Genomic DNA, 16,208 nt, shown 5'->3' on the forward strand with positions numbered 1-16,208 from the left:
CTCCACTTGGTTTCAGCACGTTTTCACAATGAAAAAAAGAACAGTAAATTCAGGTAGAACAGTGTGACTTTAACACGTTCGAGCAAGGTGGTCCAAAGAGTTTACATTGAATACAGTAGAGCGCAACAAACTCCAGCTTTGCACACTAGCGACATCTGTTGGACAAGGAGTGTAAAGATCAGGTGAGGAAACAAGATAATATTTGGGTCGTTCCACGAAAAGAGAGTGCCTTTTGAGTCCCTTTGATGTTTTAAGTAGACATTGTGCACCAATATTGCACTTTAAAAGCCTGTTATATTAAATGAAGTGTCTTTTAATATAAACCACATGGATAATTCAATAAATCAGATTTTTTATATGAATAAAGGCTTGCTAAACTGCCAAAATTCACCATTTTGACATGTCCCTCCGTCAACCGTGTCACTTCTAGGAAGATTTCAACCCACTTCATCCAAAAACGCATCCAAGTTTCACCATCATTGTAAAGCCGTAGTTATTTTGTTACTTTGACAAAAGTAATTTCTGAAGAATATTATTTATTTCATGTGATTAGTGATTAATTTACATCTGTCCTTCATTTTAAGGTCAAAGCTGTTACGTGAACTAAACCTTCGTTTTAATATGGTTAAAGTATTCATTTTAAAATATTCAAATCACACTGTAAAAGCAGGTGAGCTGGATTTATTATTTTGGGCAATTATCCGGTGTTTTGTGGTTCTTGTGAAACTTGCATTCAATTGCCACTCCCTGTTCCACACGACAAGCTCCATTCCCCCTGTCACAAGGGGATTTATATCTGATTTAAGATGAAATCATCAACCCTGTTACTTTACTTGATACTTAATAGGCACTTGCTATAGTATTTTTTATTTAACCTCCTGAGCTAGGAAAACATGTTTTTTATGAAGTTGAACGTGCTATTCATGACAATGTTAAAATGTACCAAGTTACACTTCTCAAAAGGCACCGAATTGATGGAATGACCTATTTGTCAACATTTTGTCAACTCAAGAGAGAAAGGGCAGGAGGAGCAGGAAGTAAATACAAGGGAAACATGAATTTATGTAACTGTAGCACCCAAGTATCTTGTGTAGCACATTTTCATCACTTTCTACAAAGAACAAAATGGAGGTAAATGAAGAAAAAAAGGTTCACTTGACATTTTAATAAACATTGAGACAATTATATCGGACTGCAGTACACGGAAGTGTCACACAAAAAGCCTATGCATTTGATCACATATGATATATACAGTATATATGTATATACATACTGTGTTTCTCTTGGAGGAATACTTTCCCTCTCTCCATTTTCTCTCATTCATGAGTCCCATTGTTGAAGGGTAAAGGGATGATTGACATGACATACAGTATTTACAGTAAGCACAATAACACAGACATACAATATACTGTATATGCTAATCATTCTTCTTCAATGAAATGCTGTCTGGAACATTGCAACTCAATTGAGTAAGTGTATTCAAAGACACAAGAGCACTTTAGGGTCCCGTTTCATAATCATCATCATCATTACAGTATATATTTGTTAAATACTGATTTACAATGTTGAATGGATACGATTTCAATTCTGTAATTGTAGGTATACTAACGGGATAGCGAGAGGACAAAACACACTTGTACACAATGACAAATGCAAGTAACACAGTTCATTTGATTATTTTGTCTGTTCATTCCTTGTTTATCCTGCATTATCTACCATCCTCTCTTTCCCTCACTCTTTTTATGATTCAATTAAGGGGGAGGTTAGACCTAGCATTCCAACCATTTTCTCTACCTGATGCTACCGTACCACATTGTCCAGCAATGTGCAAAAACTGCTTACCCTCTCCCATCCTATGACGAGGCACCTTGGAATCATCGTGTGTCCCCATCCAATGCCCATGACTGGATTTGACCTGTGTTTTGAGGGGTCAAGAGTGTTTTAAGAGAATGGCTGCATTACAATTCTCTACCCCACTGGACACAGATGTCAAACGTCTTCCACGTTGGTTCAAACCTAATTTCATCAAAATGCTGTGGAAACAACATTGATTCAACCAGTGTGTTCCCAGTGGGTACCCTTCTCCAGCAATGTTCACTCCTCCTCGATTAAAGGCCTTGGATTGGTGCAAGCATGGCTGGAGGAGTTTCCACCATATTCCTCACACCAGTTGATTCCTTTTAAAGCTATTAGGGGCGAGTGTACGATTGCACACGTCGGTGGAAGGGTAGAGAATCAGAATGTAGCCAATCTGTAATCGACTCTACCCCAGTGGTCATTTAGTGAACAGGATAACAGGCCACTTTATTTTTGAATGAGACAGGCCAACTTAATCTAACCCTCAACTGAAGTCAAGTCCTAGTATTTTTGTTCACCAGCCAAATTCACCTGGTACATGAGACTTCTTAAGCCCTAAATCCACAGCATTTCACTTAATTTACAGTACCTTCAGAAAGTATTCACACCCCTTGACTTTTCCCACATTCTGTTGTGATACAGCCTGAATTTAAAATTGTTTTAATTGAGATTTAATTGAGTTACTGGCCTACACACAATACCCCATGATGTCAAAGTGGAATTATGTTTTTCAAAAGCTGAAATGTCTTGAGTCAATATGTATTCAACCTCTTTGTTATGAAAAGGCTAAATAAGTTCAGGAGTAAAAATGTGCTTAAGTCATATAATAAGTTGCATGGACTCATTCTGTGTGCAATAATAGTGTTTGACATGATTTTTGAATGACTACCTCATCTCTGTACCCCACACATACAGTTATCTGTAAGGTCCCTCAGTCAAGCAGTGAATTTCAAACAAAGCCCAGGGAGGTTTTCCCAATTCATCGCAAAGAAGGACACCTATTGGTAGATGGGACATTTTTTTGAAAGCAGACAATGAATATCCCTTTGCGCATGGTGAAGTTATTAATTATACTTTGGATGGTGTATCAATATACCCAGTCACTACAAAAATATAGGCGTCCTTCCTAACTCAGTTGCTGGAGAGGAAGGAAACCGCTCAGGGATTTCATCATGAGGCCAATGGTGACTTTAAAACCATTAGAGTTTAATGGCTGTGATAATAGAAAACGGAGGATGGATCAATTACATTGTGCTTACTACACAATAATAATCTAAGTGAAGAGAAGGAAGCCTGTACAGAAGAAAATTATTCCAAAACATGCATCCCATTTGCAACAAGGCACTAAAGTAACACTGCAAAAAAATGTGACAATTATGTTTTTGTCCTGAATACAAAGTGATATATTGGGGCAAATCCAATACAACACATTACTGAGTACCACTCTCCATATTTTCAAGCATAGTGGAGGCTGCATCATGTTGTGGGTATGCTTGTAATTGTTAAGGACTGGGGAGTTTTGCCAGTATTAAAAAAACAAAAAACAGAATGGAGCTAAGCACAGGAAAACCTGGATCAGTCTGCTTTCCACCAGACACTGGGAGATGAATTCACCTTTCAGGAGGACAATAACCTAAAACACAAGGCCAAATATACACTGGAGTTTATTACCAAGAAGACAGTGAATTTGGCCGAGTTAGAGTTTTGACTTAGATCTGCTTGAAAATCTATGGCAAGACCTGAAAATTGTTGTCTAACAATGATATGGGCAAATGTTGCACAATCCAAGTGTGGAAAGCTCTTAGAGACCTACCCAGAAAGACTCACAATCACTGCCCAAGGTGAGTCTACAAAGTGTTGACTCAGGGGTGTGAATACTAATGTAAATTAGATATCTGTATTTCATTTTCAATAAATTTGCAAACAATTCTAAAAACATGTTTTCACTCTGTCATTGTGGGGTATTGTGTGTAGAATGGGTGAGAAAAAAATAATCTATTGACTTCATTTTGAATTCAGGCTGTAACACAAAATGTGGAATAAGTCAAGGGGTATGAATACTTTCTGAAGGCACTGTAGCTTATAATGTGGTACATTAGGCACATATTTCGACCACAGTGGTCGAAACACCTGCCAACAGGTACAGTAAACGAAACACAAACCCATTTGACCTTTCAGTAATGTTCAAAAAGAAAAATGGGTTTTTCAGAAATAAAAAAAAGAGGAAACAGGGACCCTGAGGACTTGGTACCATGGAGTTTCTAACAGGACAGTCCTGACAAACGCTAACACACGTGCGCTGTCACACATAGGCGCATGCACTCACACACGCACACACTCAGAAAAACACAGAGATAGCAAGAACAAAACAACTGTAGACACCACAACAATACCAGTAAGGGATTAACAGGAGATACATACATAACATTGGCCCAGCGTCACCATTTTTTCATGATCACAGAGTTAAGAAAGTGGCGAAGTACTAAACACAAAAGTTGTTACACTGGAAGATTTTTGTTCTCATCAAACCATTGAATGTTAAAGCAAGTTACATAGATTTCAAATACAAATTTAAGGGTGCAATGCAAATACTATGATAAATAATTTCAAAGGTCTCCCGAGTGGCTACACTAAAGACCCGGGTTCGATCCCAGGCTGTGTCGCAGCCGGCCGCGACCGGGAGACCCATGAGGCGGCGCACAACTGGCCCAGCGCTGTCCGGGTTAGGGGAGGGCTTGGCTGGCCCGGGATGTTCTTGTCCCATTGCACTCTAGCGACTCCTTGTGGCGGGCCGGGCACATGCACGCTGACTTCGGTTGCCAGTTGTATGAGGGTTCCTCCGACACATTGGTGTGGCTGGCTTCCGGGTTAAGCGAGCAGTGTGTCAAGAAGCAGTGCGGCTTGGCAGGGTCGTGTTTCGGAGGACGCATGGCTCTCAACCTTCGCCTCTCCCGAGTCCGTACGGGAGTTGCAGAGATGGGACAAGACTAACTACCAATTGGATATCACGAAATTGGGGAGAAAAAGGGGTAAAAAGTACAAAATATTTTATTTGAATTTTGAATTTCAAAAAATTCAGCTGTGCTTGATTAAGACTTTTTGAACCAATAGAAACATCTCAAAAGTGCAAACCCCTTTTATCTCGCACTCAAGGCGGGAAAGATTTCAAATAGCATTTGAACTCAGGTGTGGTATAATGTGATTTCTCCTCTGACAACATACGATCACTTCTCTCTGCAATATAAGCCTACATCTACACAAGATGGCGTCTGAGTCAGTCAAACACTTGTTGTCGTCGACAGCCACCGTACCCCAATGTCATTCCCTTATTAGTGTGAGCATTCTTATCTGGTCTACCCCTATTGTCACATTTCTAACTACCTGCATTTCTTGGAAGTGGCGCAAATATAATTCTGTGGATTTCTTATCACTTCTGCCAGATAGGGGAGTAGAGGAGGAAAATTCACAATACTGTGTGGACTAATTGGCATGATGCCGGTTGTTTGTTCCGACGTATAATGGCACTATCTTTTTCATCCACGCCCAGTCCTTTCAGTTCAGTGGCAGGTGGATGTGTCTTGAAAAAAAGCTGTCGGAAAACAAACGCTACTTTCCACTTTGAGTTTTCAGCGGAAGGAAATGAGAATCGAAGCATGTATTAAACAAAATACTTCATTGCTTGTCACAATGTGGCGACTTCTAAACCTGTTGGCACTTGGAACATTGAGACGAGACCGTTCCAAATGTAATTTTTTCTCGACAAAATGACCATAACTTGTCCAGTGGTAAACGTTGACTAGTCTCCCTTTACGTTTGATTGTCTTGAAAGTCATTCTACACTCTTGTATAAAAATACCAAAATCAGGTGATTGACACTCTTCTGTAATGTCGCTCTTTCTCCAAAGGGCATATGTGGCCGGTCCCAATCCTCTTCCACTCTTCTGATCCCCTTTCCCTATCCCTCTTTCTTCCTCTCCTTGGGGCAGTTCTAAACGATGGAGTCCCAGTCGAAGTCGTCCTGGATGTCTTCGGTAGGCAGCCTCCTCATCTGGTAGTGCCCAGGTGGCATCATGTGCTGCTGGTTCATCTGGCCATGGTGCCCTGAAGATGGAGGTAAAGGTGTAAGGCAGCTGTGCACGCACGCACACATACGCAGACACAAACAGTACTAGTATTTTAGCAGGATCCCCATTAGCTATTGCCAAGACTCTTCCTGGGGTCCAAACAGACATCAAAACAAAACATTGTGCATTATACAAATGTATATTGCACAATTATTACGTTACAATACAACATGACATTACTAAGAATAATGTGTGTACACACACACACAGTCCAATATGAGAGGGGGCTGAGTAGTTAGCAGTAGTACCTGTCATCGTGGAGCCTGCGGTGCTCATGGGGGTCATGTGGGGGTAACCCGGAGGTCCCATCATTGAAGACATGTTCTGTCTGGAGTCCATATACGGATTACCTACAGGAGATGAAGACAGCCAACAGGAAGCAACAGTCATTCAGTTACCTACACGAACTCTTTTGACTCATCACACACTGATGCTCCTGTTTATTCTCTGTCCTGTTACATACAGTATAGTGCCTTAGGAAGGTATTCAGATCCCTTGACTTTTTCCACATTTTGTTACGTTACAGCCTTATTCTAAAATGGATTCAATAAATAAAAAAATCCTCAGCAATTTACACACAATACCCCCTAATGACAAAGTGAAAACAGGTTTTTAGAAATATTTACATAAGTATTTAGACCCTTGCTTTGAGACTCGAAATAGAGCTCAGGTGCACCCTGTTTCCAATGATCATCCTTGAGATGTTTCTACAACTTGATTCGAGTCCACCTGTGGTAAATTCAATTGATTGAGCATGATTTGAAAGGCACACACCTGTCTAAATAAGGTCCCATAGTTGACAGTGCATGTCAGAGTAAAAATCAAGCAATGAGGTTGAAAGAATTGTGCTTAGAGCTCCGAGACAGGATTGTGACGAGGCACAGATCTGGGGAAGGGTACAAAAAAAAGTTCTGCAGCATTGAAGGTTCCTTAAGAACACAGTCACCTCCATCATTCTTAAATGGAAGATGTTTGGAACCACCAAGACTCTTCCTAGAGCTTACCAAACTGAGCAATCAGGGGAGAAGGGCCTTGGTTAGGGAGGTGACCAAGAACCTGATGGTCACTCTGACAGAGCTCTGGAGTTCCTCTGTGGAGATGGGAAAACCTTCCAGAAGGACAACTATCTCCGCAGCACTCCACCAATCAGGCTTTTATGGTAGAGTGGTCAGACGGAAGCCACTCCTCAGTAAAAGGCTCATGACGGCCCACTTGGGAGTTTGCCAAAAGGCACCTAAAGGACTCTCAGACCATGAGAAACAAGATTCTCGTCTGATGAAACCAAGATTGAACTATTTGGCCTGAATGCCAAGCGTCACGTCTGGAGGAAACTTGGCACCATCCCTACGGTGAAGCATGGTGGTGGCAGCATCATGCTGTTGGTATATTGTTCAGTGGCAGGGGACTGGGAGATTAGTCAGGATTGAGGCAAAGATGAACGGAGCAAAGGTAGCCTAGTGGTTAGAGCGTTGGACTAGTAACCGAAAGGTTGCAAGATTGAATCTCCGAGCTGACAAGGTAAAAGTCTGTCGTTCTGCCCCTGAACAAGGCAGTTACCCCACTGTTCCTAGGCCGCCATTGAAAATAAGAATTTGTTCTTGGCTAGTTAAATAAAGGTAAAATAAATACAATTTTAAAAAAGGCTGAGAGATCCTTGATGAAAACCTGCTTCAGAGGGCTCAGGACCTCAGACTGGGGCCAAGATTCACCTTCCTACAGGACAACGACCCTAAGCACACAGCCAAGACAATGCAGGAGTGGCTTCGGGACAAGTCTCTGAATGTCCTTGAGTGGCCCAGCCAGAGCCTGGAATTGAACCCGATCAAACATCTCTGGAGAGATGTGAAAATAGCTGTGCAGCAACGCTCCCCATCCAACCTGAAAGAGCTTGAGAGGATCTGCAGAGAAGAATGGGAGAAACTCCTCAAATACAGGTGTGCCAAGCTTATAATGTCATACCCAGGAAGAATCTATGCTGTAATTGCTGCCAAAGGTGCTTTAATAAAGTACTGAGTAAAGGGTCGGAATACTTATGTAAATGTGATATCAGTTTTACATTTTTTTATAAATTTGCAAAAATGTCCCAAAACCTGTTTTTGCTTAGTCATTATGGGGTATTGTGAGTAGATTGGTGAGGGAAAAAAACGATGTAATCAATTTTAGAATAAGGCTGTAACGTAACAAAATGTATTCCTTGTGTTATTATATTTTTCTTTTATTGCTCTTTTTTTTCTCTCTGCATTGTTGGAAGGGTCAGTAAGTTAACATTTCACTGTTAGTTGACACCTGTTGTTTACAAAGCATGTGACAAATAACATTTGATTTGAACTCCAGCCTACCTGATTAGATCAGTAAAGGAAGTTTCACTTTAATCAATCAAACCCTTTCAGATCTATATGGGAGGCACGGTAGAGACTGCGCTTAGGCACAGACCTAGGATCAGGTTTCCATCTGTCCTCGAAGCCTAAGCATAACCAACTGACTTTAGACCAGTCTCTGGAGGGGCAACTCCATCCTACTGGCCACTGACCTGTGTTGATGTGCTGACTGGGCTTGCTGGTGTGCATGGGAGCGTGACAGGCAGGCGGGGGTGGCTGTGGTTGCAATGGCCCTTGTGGTGGGATGACCCCAGTGCGGATGAAGAACTGGTTGATGGAGGAGCACAGGTCAGCTATCTGGGCTGGGTCCAGGGACCAGTTGTTCAGCTCCGCCTGCCTCATGCTTTCCTTTAGTCCTGTCAGACACACAGATGGGGTCATTTTAGTTTCTTGTTCTAGTCTTCTTTTCCCTCACCTGCACTGGTCTGAAAACTGGTGTTGCAAAATTATGGTAACTTTCGAAGAAGATTTCAAGAAACAGGAGGGAATAAGCAGGAAATTCAGCTGGAATTTCTGGAAAACCTGGGAATTTTGGGAAAGTTAACAGAATTTTGCAACCCTACTGAAAACACAAGATGGATGAAAGCAGTATGTTAATTAGGGTAGAAGGAGGATTGGGTTCCACCATTGCTGCTCGACTGTGAAGGAGGTCAAGTGCTGTGGGGGCGAGTTGCATCTAAACATTCGACACTGGTCATCAATCATAAGTAGATGTGCAGCTTTGTGCAATGACCCTGATAAGAGTGCTCCACAGCCAGGGATAATTAGATTATTCACACTGAGGCAGTGGCCAAGCAGACCAGAGACTAGGCCTGCAGTTACCGCTGCGACCCTGTTCCCTACGTTGTCCACTACTTTTGACTAGGCGCCTCTGCTCAAAAAGTAGTGCACTACATTGGGAATAGGGTGCCATTTCAGATGCATATAGTGCACTTCATTGGTAATAGGGTGCCATTTCATACGCATCCTAGGATGGGCCTTTTCTACCTCAGAAACTATCGTTGACATTGGGCTACATCCATTAAACAGATGCTCTGTATCCAAAGTGACTTACAACCAACACATAGGGTCTAACATATTGTGATGTCACTTTTGCATACACTGAGTATACAAAACATTAAGAACACCTTCCTAATATTGAATTGCACCCCCCCCCCCACAGGAATGCTGGCCCATGTTGACTCCAATGCTTCCACAGTTGTCGTCAATTTGGCTGGATGTCCTTTGGGTGGTGGGCCATTCTTGATAGACACAGGAAACTGTTGAGAGTTGAAAAACCAAGCAACGTTGCAGCTCTTAACACAAACTGGTGCGCCTGGCACCTACTACCATACCCTGTTCAAAGGCACTTACATCTGTTGTCTTGCCCATTCACCCTCTGAATGGCACACATACATAATCCATGTGTCTATTGTCTCAAGGCTTAAAAATCCTTCTTTAACCCGTCTCCTCCCCTTCATCTACACTGATTGAAGTGGACTTAACAGGTGACATTAAGGAGTCATAGCTGTCACCGGGATTCACCTGGTCATTCTATGTCATGAAAGAGTTTTGTGTCAAAGGAAGACCCGCGAGAAATCATTTGACGGTAAGTGACATTTTCGTACATTTCAGTATAATTTACAAATTAATAACCTGTGCATATTGATGAACGCATAAAATGTATTTATTTATACATTTAAATTCAGTAATAAGGCTACAATAAGGAGCTATGAGATGATTGTGACAGAAGGTTTTATAATAGCATTACACACGTGATGTCACCACCATTTCTTACCAGAAGGTTTCCGGTTCAAATCCTGGGAAAAAAACTCTGATGGGATTTGAGCCGACTACTAGAGGGTTGTTAGTGACAAATCCAAGAAAGATAACCTCACCTGCTGTTGTGCAAGGAACAACACTGTGTTGTGGCTCCCACTGCTCCAGCCTCTCCAACCTAACGTGTAATCAGGGGTTTGGTCCGTCTTAACAAAGTATTCCTTCTTCTTACCTTGGAATGGAGAGAGGTCCACGTCAGCCCAGTTGTAGCTGCCGGCGATGCGACAGCTCTCCTTCAGCCAGTCCAAGTTGGGATACCAGTCGGCTGACAGACCTGCACAGACACACACGTTTTCCCCCTAGATTTCTTCCTGGTGTAGCACCAGGGCCCCAAAACCAGTTAGGCATCTAATAATTCTATTGAAACAAACCTAAAACCAATTGTTTTAGTTAGGGGGAGTGGGCAATAGAGCGAGGCAGGGTCAGTGCTAGGCAGGAAGGCACAACTAAGTAACAGTAGGCGAAATGTTAGTCTCGTTAGCCCGGGAACACGGTTAGGGAAACGTTGACACAAGAGCACGGTGCACAGTGACAGCCAAGGACCAACAGAAGTCATGTTGTTTGAGTAAGATGCAGTGACTCTTTTGACCACAAGATGTCATTTTTTTCACAGAGTAAATTCAAGTCACAGACGTTAGTGAAGAGGAATGATTTTCTGCCTTAAACCACAAACGGCAACACATTTGAAGCTGTGTATCAAAGACAGGGGATTGCTTTCATTCATCCCAGGCGCTGTGGAGAGGGAAGTAACCCAGATAATGCAGCGTCTGTTTGTATAGGGCTTTTCTCTGAGCCTAGAGCCCAGTGCAGAGACACAGGAAAAACAAAGACGAGCCCAGGCAAATGAGAGACCTCGGCGAGGTTCAGAAATGCCTGTCTCTATGAGTTTAAGTCTGCTTCACACGGTGTAACACGCTTTGAGGAGTAGGGGGAAAACAAACTCCATAGCTAATATAATGCAATCCATGAGTCCTTGCTGAGCATGTAGGGAGTAGTATTTATGGATAGCAGCTGAACCCGAGTCCTGCCTTAAGCTTCAGACACCACCACAACGAATGGCTAAAAGCAGCGGGTGGCCGTCCTATCGTTTGTTGTCGCCGCAGTGTGTTTTAGCGATCGCCTGCTGGGTGTCGCCGAGCGGTTGCTGTTTGTGCCGATTCAGCATGTGGAATCGTCGGGAAATTAACAGAAAATGACGGACGATATTCTAGTCAGAGGCACTCGGCCGTCCATTGTTTAGGTGCGTTTTGTCTCAGACAGCGATAGAATTCTGCGGCAGCCCGCAAGGTGTGCTGCAGTATGACGCGCCTTTTGAAGGAGGAACCACTGTATAGACAGGTGTGTGCCTTTCCAAATCATGTCCAATCAATTGAATGTACCACAGGTGGACTCCAATCAAGTTGGAGAAACATCTCAAGGATGATCAATGGTAGTGCGTCTTACCAGTGCTGGTGCAGGGCATCTGTGCTGGCTGGCCAGTATGGCTCTGGAGGTGCTGTGACTGCTGCTGCCCACTGTTGGGGTGCTGGCGGTGTTGAGGGTGCTGTGTGTGCTGAGATGAGTGCTGCCTGTGCTGAGTGTGTTGATGAGGTTGGTGTTGGTTGTGTGTGGCGTGGGGAGAGAGGTGCTGCGAGTGGGGCGGGTGGTGGTTATGGCGGTGACCGTGGTTGTGTGTGTGTTGGTGGTTGTGGGTGTTGATGCCCCTGCTGCTGCCCCGGCCAGGGGAGTGCTGGTAGGAGCACAACGTCCGTGGCTGCTGGCTCGATTCGCTGGGCATACCCATGAGACCTGCAGGGCCAACCACAATCACAGACAAACAGACAGGACAAGAAAGGTTAGAAGCACTACACCTATGCCACTACAGTGCAGCAATTGATACAGAGATGTTTTCTCATTAAAACAATAAATCACGCAAACTGGAGTGATTTCATTCTGATGGGTTTGATGCATGTGTGTTATTTAGATGCATGTGTGTTATTTACCACATCAGGAATCCTCACTGAAGCTCTGATGGTGCATTTCAATTGTCTAAAGTGGCTTCCTTTACTCTCCTTGTGTCATTCACCTTCATTTGCACTGGCAGGCTTTCATCAGTCTTTCACAACACAGATGAAGGAAAGGAGACGGGAGAGGAGAAGCCACTTTAGTCTATTGAGATGCACCCTGACTGAGTCAGTCCATGTGGTTTAGACACGCTGTGGTTTTCTAGGGAGGGTGAGGAGCTTGGTTGCTTGGGTGACTCACAGCATTTCAGCCCCTCAAAGGCAATGACTACTGACGCCATTCCTTTGGTAGAAGCATTTTTTTTTTTATATATATTTTTTTATTTAACCTTTATTTAACTAGGCAAGTCAGTTAAGAACAAATTCTTATTTACAATGATGGCCTACCCGGGCCAAACCCAGATGACGCTGGGCCAATTGCGCGCCACCCTATGGGACACCCAATCACGGCCGGATGTGATACAGCCTGGATTCGAACCAGGGACTGTAGTGACGCCTCTTGCACTGAGATGCAGTGCTTTGGGGCTGCCGAGTGGCGCAGCGGTCTAAGCATGCAAGGCAGTGAGCTTCACTTTGCCTAGGCTGTGGGGGCCATAGAAATAGAATGGAACACATATTGTAGGATGGCATTTTCACAATGCAGGAGAGCACAGATTGGTGCAAAAAATACCTGTAAACATCACTATAATACAGCAGCATGATTTAATTTCTAACTTTTAAATATACATATAACAATGTACGTTATATGGAGGCGATTATTTAACTAGGCTAGAGTTCCCTGAACTGAGCAAGGCATAAATAGTCGCCTTCTTAAATGAAAGCACATTGAAGAATCTTTTGTACAGTATTTTATGCACAGATGTGGGGGTTTTTGCATGACGAAAACTTTGCCCATACTGTATGGTGGGAGTACAGCAAACTGCCAATTCATAAAAGAGGTGTTGGGACCTCATACACTGTGGGATTAAGTGCTATGGTTACAGTGCCACTCCAGCCATGGTACACCTGCTAAAAAGCAGCCATCATAGCCATTGACTTTCAATGCCCTAGGCTTTGTCATTGTTATTTATTCTCGTAGTGATGTATATTTGTTATGTTTTTATATTTCATTGTACACAATTCAGCTCGTTGCTCCTCCTTGTACAATATTTTTTGAACAATAAAAAGAAGCTGTCATTAAGGAATTGATTTGAGGCAACAGACCGACAGAGCGCGTCCATGTCTGGGGTTAGAGAAGGTGGATGGTATAACAAGCAGGAAGAGGCCCTGTTGACCCAATAGGAAGCTACAGGAAGCAATTAGCGAGAAGCTTCACAATCTAATTAGCAAGTATCAAAGCTAGTCACACAGCCGCTGCACTTTGCTACAATCAAGTGTGAATACAATGTTTTGTTTTTCAGAGAATTCCCCTTGATTGCCTGGCTCGTTTGACTAAGTGACGCAAAGATTTTAGATCTGTAGCACAATTGATTATTTGTTTATGTGAGTTCAATAGAGGAATACAAAGACATAATTTTATTACTGGTTAACGTAATTAACCGTCCAAACTTTGGTGTAGGAGATCGCCATGATGGTGTGGTGTGTGCTTTTAGCTAACCAGTAAAATAAAATCAGTAGAAAAAACATGTTTCATTCCCACTTGTGTTCAGCTCTTCCTCCGTTTTCTCATCACCGGGTATGACGGTAGCTTGCTTTCTTTCAAATACTTCAGCTGTGTTCGATTTAGCTAGCCTGCTGCAAACCGCACCGTGACTACAGGCAGGCTCAATCAAATTCCCCAAAGTATTTTGATAGAAAACAAAACATTATTTGAACCCAGGTCTGCATCAGAGTGCTTCTGCCCATGACTCACCATGCTGGCTTAAGGACTGCTCAAAGACAGACTTGTAGAGGCTGCGGAAGGAGGCACTAAGGTCCTCGAAGTCGGAGAAGAGGAGCTGCTTGTCCCCCTCGGCCACGTTGTACTGGGGCTGAGGAGGAGGAGGAAGTGGAGGGGGAGGATGCAGCTTTAAACTCAGAGACTGGGAGGAGGGTTCTGAGTGACTACTGACCTACAGAGAGAAAGAAGGAAAGGGTATTTTCATTACTTTGGTTAAAAAGGCTGGATGGTAACTTGAGATATCCACACTGTGCCTGTTTAAGGCATGGTAGTAAACATGTTTTCTATATCCCTGTCTTCTGCTGGTCATTCCCCCTTCTAACCCGGGAGCCCAGGCCGATTGTATCTATACTAAGCCAGTACCTCTTTCGGAGACCACCACAACCAACAACATTTTTTGCGTTATGAAAATTATCATGTTAGGATTCTGCCCTAATTACCTTCTCAACGCAATTTACTGAGGGAATAACACATAACACTACAGTAGTTTATACTATACAGTCAATCTACTTCTATAAAGTCCATCATATACAGTGCCTTCAGAAAGTATTCATACCCAGACTTTTTCCACATTTTGTTGTATTATAGTCTGGATTAAATTGTTTTTATTTTTAAAATCACCCACATACAAACAATACCCCATAATGACAAAGTGAAAACATGTTTTTTGTAAATGTATTCAAAATGAAATACAGAAATATCTCATTTACATTATTCACACCCTTGAGTCAATACTTTGTAGAAGCACCTTTAGCAGCGATTACAGCTGTGAGTCTTTCTGGGTAAGTCTCTAAGTGCTTTCCATACCTGTTGTGCAAAATTTGCTCATTATTCTTTTCAAGATTCTTCAAGCTCTGTCAAATTGGTTGTGGATCATTGCTAGACAACCATTTTCAGGTCTTGCCGTAGATTTTTGATTTAAGTCAAAACTGTAACTCAACCACTCAGGAACATTCACTGTCTTCTTGATAAGCAACTCCAGTGTAGATTTGGCCTTGTTTCTCAGGTTATTGTCCTGCAGAAAGGTGAATTTATCTCCCAGTGTCTGGTGGAAACAGACTGAACCAGGTTTTCCTGTCAGATTTTACTTGTGCTTAGCTCTATTCCATACATTTTTTATCCTGAAAAACTCCACAGTCCTTAACGATTACAAGCATATCCATAACATGATGCTGCCTCCACTATGCTTGAAAATATGGAGAGTGGTACCCCAAACATAAAAAACGTTGTATTTAGCACATAAAGTTAATAGCTTTGCCACATTCTTTTCAGAATTACTTTAGTGCCTTGTTGCAAACAGGATGCATGTTTTGGAATATTTTATTCTGTACAGGCTTCCTTCATTTCACTCTGTCAATTAAGTCAGTACTGTGGAGTATCTATAATGTTGTTAATCCATCCTCAATGTTCTCCTATCACAGCCAGTAAACTCTGTAACTGTTTTAAAGTCACCATTGGCCTCATGGTGAAATCCCTGAGTGGTTTCCTTCCTATCCGGCAACTGAGTTAGGAAGGACACTTGTATCTTTGTATTGATTGGGTGTAGTGATACACCATACAAAGTGTATAACTTCACCATGATCAAAGGGATATTCAATGTCAGCTTTAAAAAATAATAATAATATAGGTGCCCTTCTTTGCGAGGCATTAGAAAACCTCCCTGGTCTTTGTGGTTGAATCTGTGTTTGAAATTCACTGCTCGACAGAGGAACCTTGTAGATACTTGTAAGTGTGGTGTACAGATATGAGGTAGTTAATTAAAAAATCATGTCAAACACTATTATTGCACACAGAATGAGCACATGCAACTTATGTGACTTGTTAAGCAAATTGTTACTCCTGACCGTATTTAGGCTTGCCATAACAAAGGGGTTGATTACTTATTGACTCAAGACATTTCAGCTTTTCATTTTGTATTAACATAATTCCAATTTGACATTCTGGGGTATTGTGTGTAGACCAGTGAGATATCTAGATGTAATTCATTTTAAATTCAGGCTGTAACACAACAAAATGTGGAATAAAGTCAAGCGGTGTGAATACTTTCTGAAGGCACTGTATGTATAATATTTTCACCCTTTCTCCATCCTAATTGTGACTCTGCCATGTGCATTGGCCTCAAATATACAATTACAAGTCCAAATCGGCA

The 16,208-nt window shown here is 42.3% G+C and overlaps 1 protein-coding gene across 2 annotated transcripts in view; it reads right to left on the reverse strand.

The window, feature by feature from the left end:
- Positions 1-1,145: 1,145 nt before the first annotated feature.
- The window catches only part of LOC106572141 (forkhead box protein J3), a 104,207-nt gene continuing 89,144 nt past the window's right edge, over positions 1,146-16,208 (reverse strand). For both annotated transcript variants that reach the window (XM_082962080.1, XM_014146023.3), the window contains 6 exons: positions 14,033-14,231; positions 11,621-11,965; positions 10,350-10,451; positions 8,512-8,715; positions 6,230-6,331; positions 1,146-5,958 (listed from right to left, as the gene is read on the reverse strand). In XM_082962080.1, coding sequence (XP_082818206.1) covers positions 5,846-5,958; positions 6,230-6,331; positions 8,512-8,715; positions 10,350-10,451; positions 11,621-11,965; positions 14,033-14,231 — 1,065 coding nt within the window. In that variant the 3' untranslated portion in view covers positions 1,146-5,845. The remainder of the gene's footprint in view (positions 5,959-6,229; positions 6,332-8,511; positions 8,716-10,349; positions 10,452-11,620; positions 11,966-14,032; positions 14,232-16,208) is intronic.

Source organism: Salmo salar, chromosome 15 (genome assembly GCF_965601325.2).
Source record: "Salmo salar chromosome 15, fSalSal1, whole genome shotgun sequence".
NCBI classification, from domain to species: domain Eukaryota; kingdom Metazoa; phylum Chordata; class Actinopteri; order Salmoniformes; family Salmonidae; genus Salmo; species Salmo salar.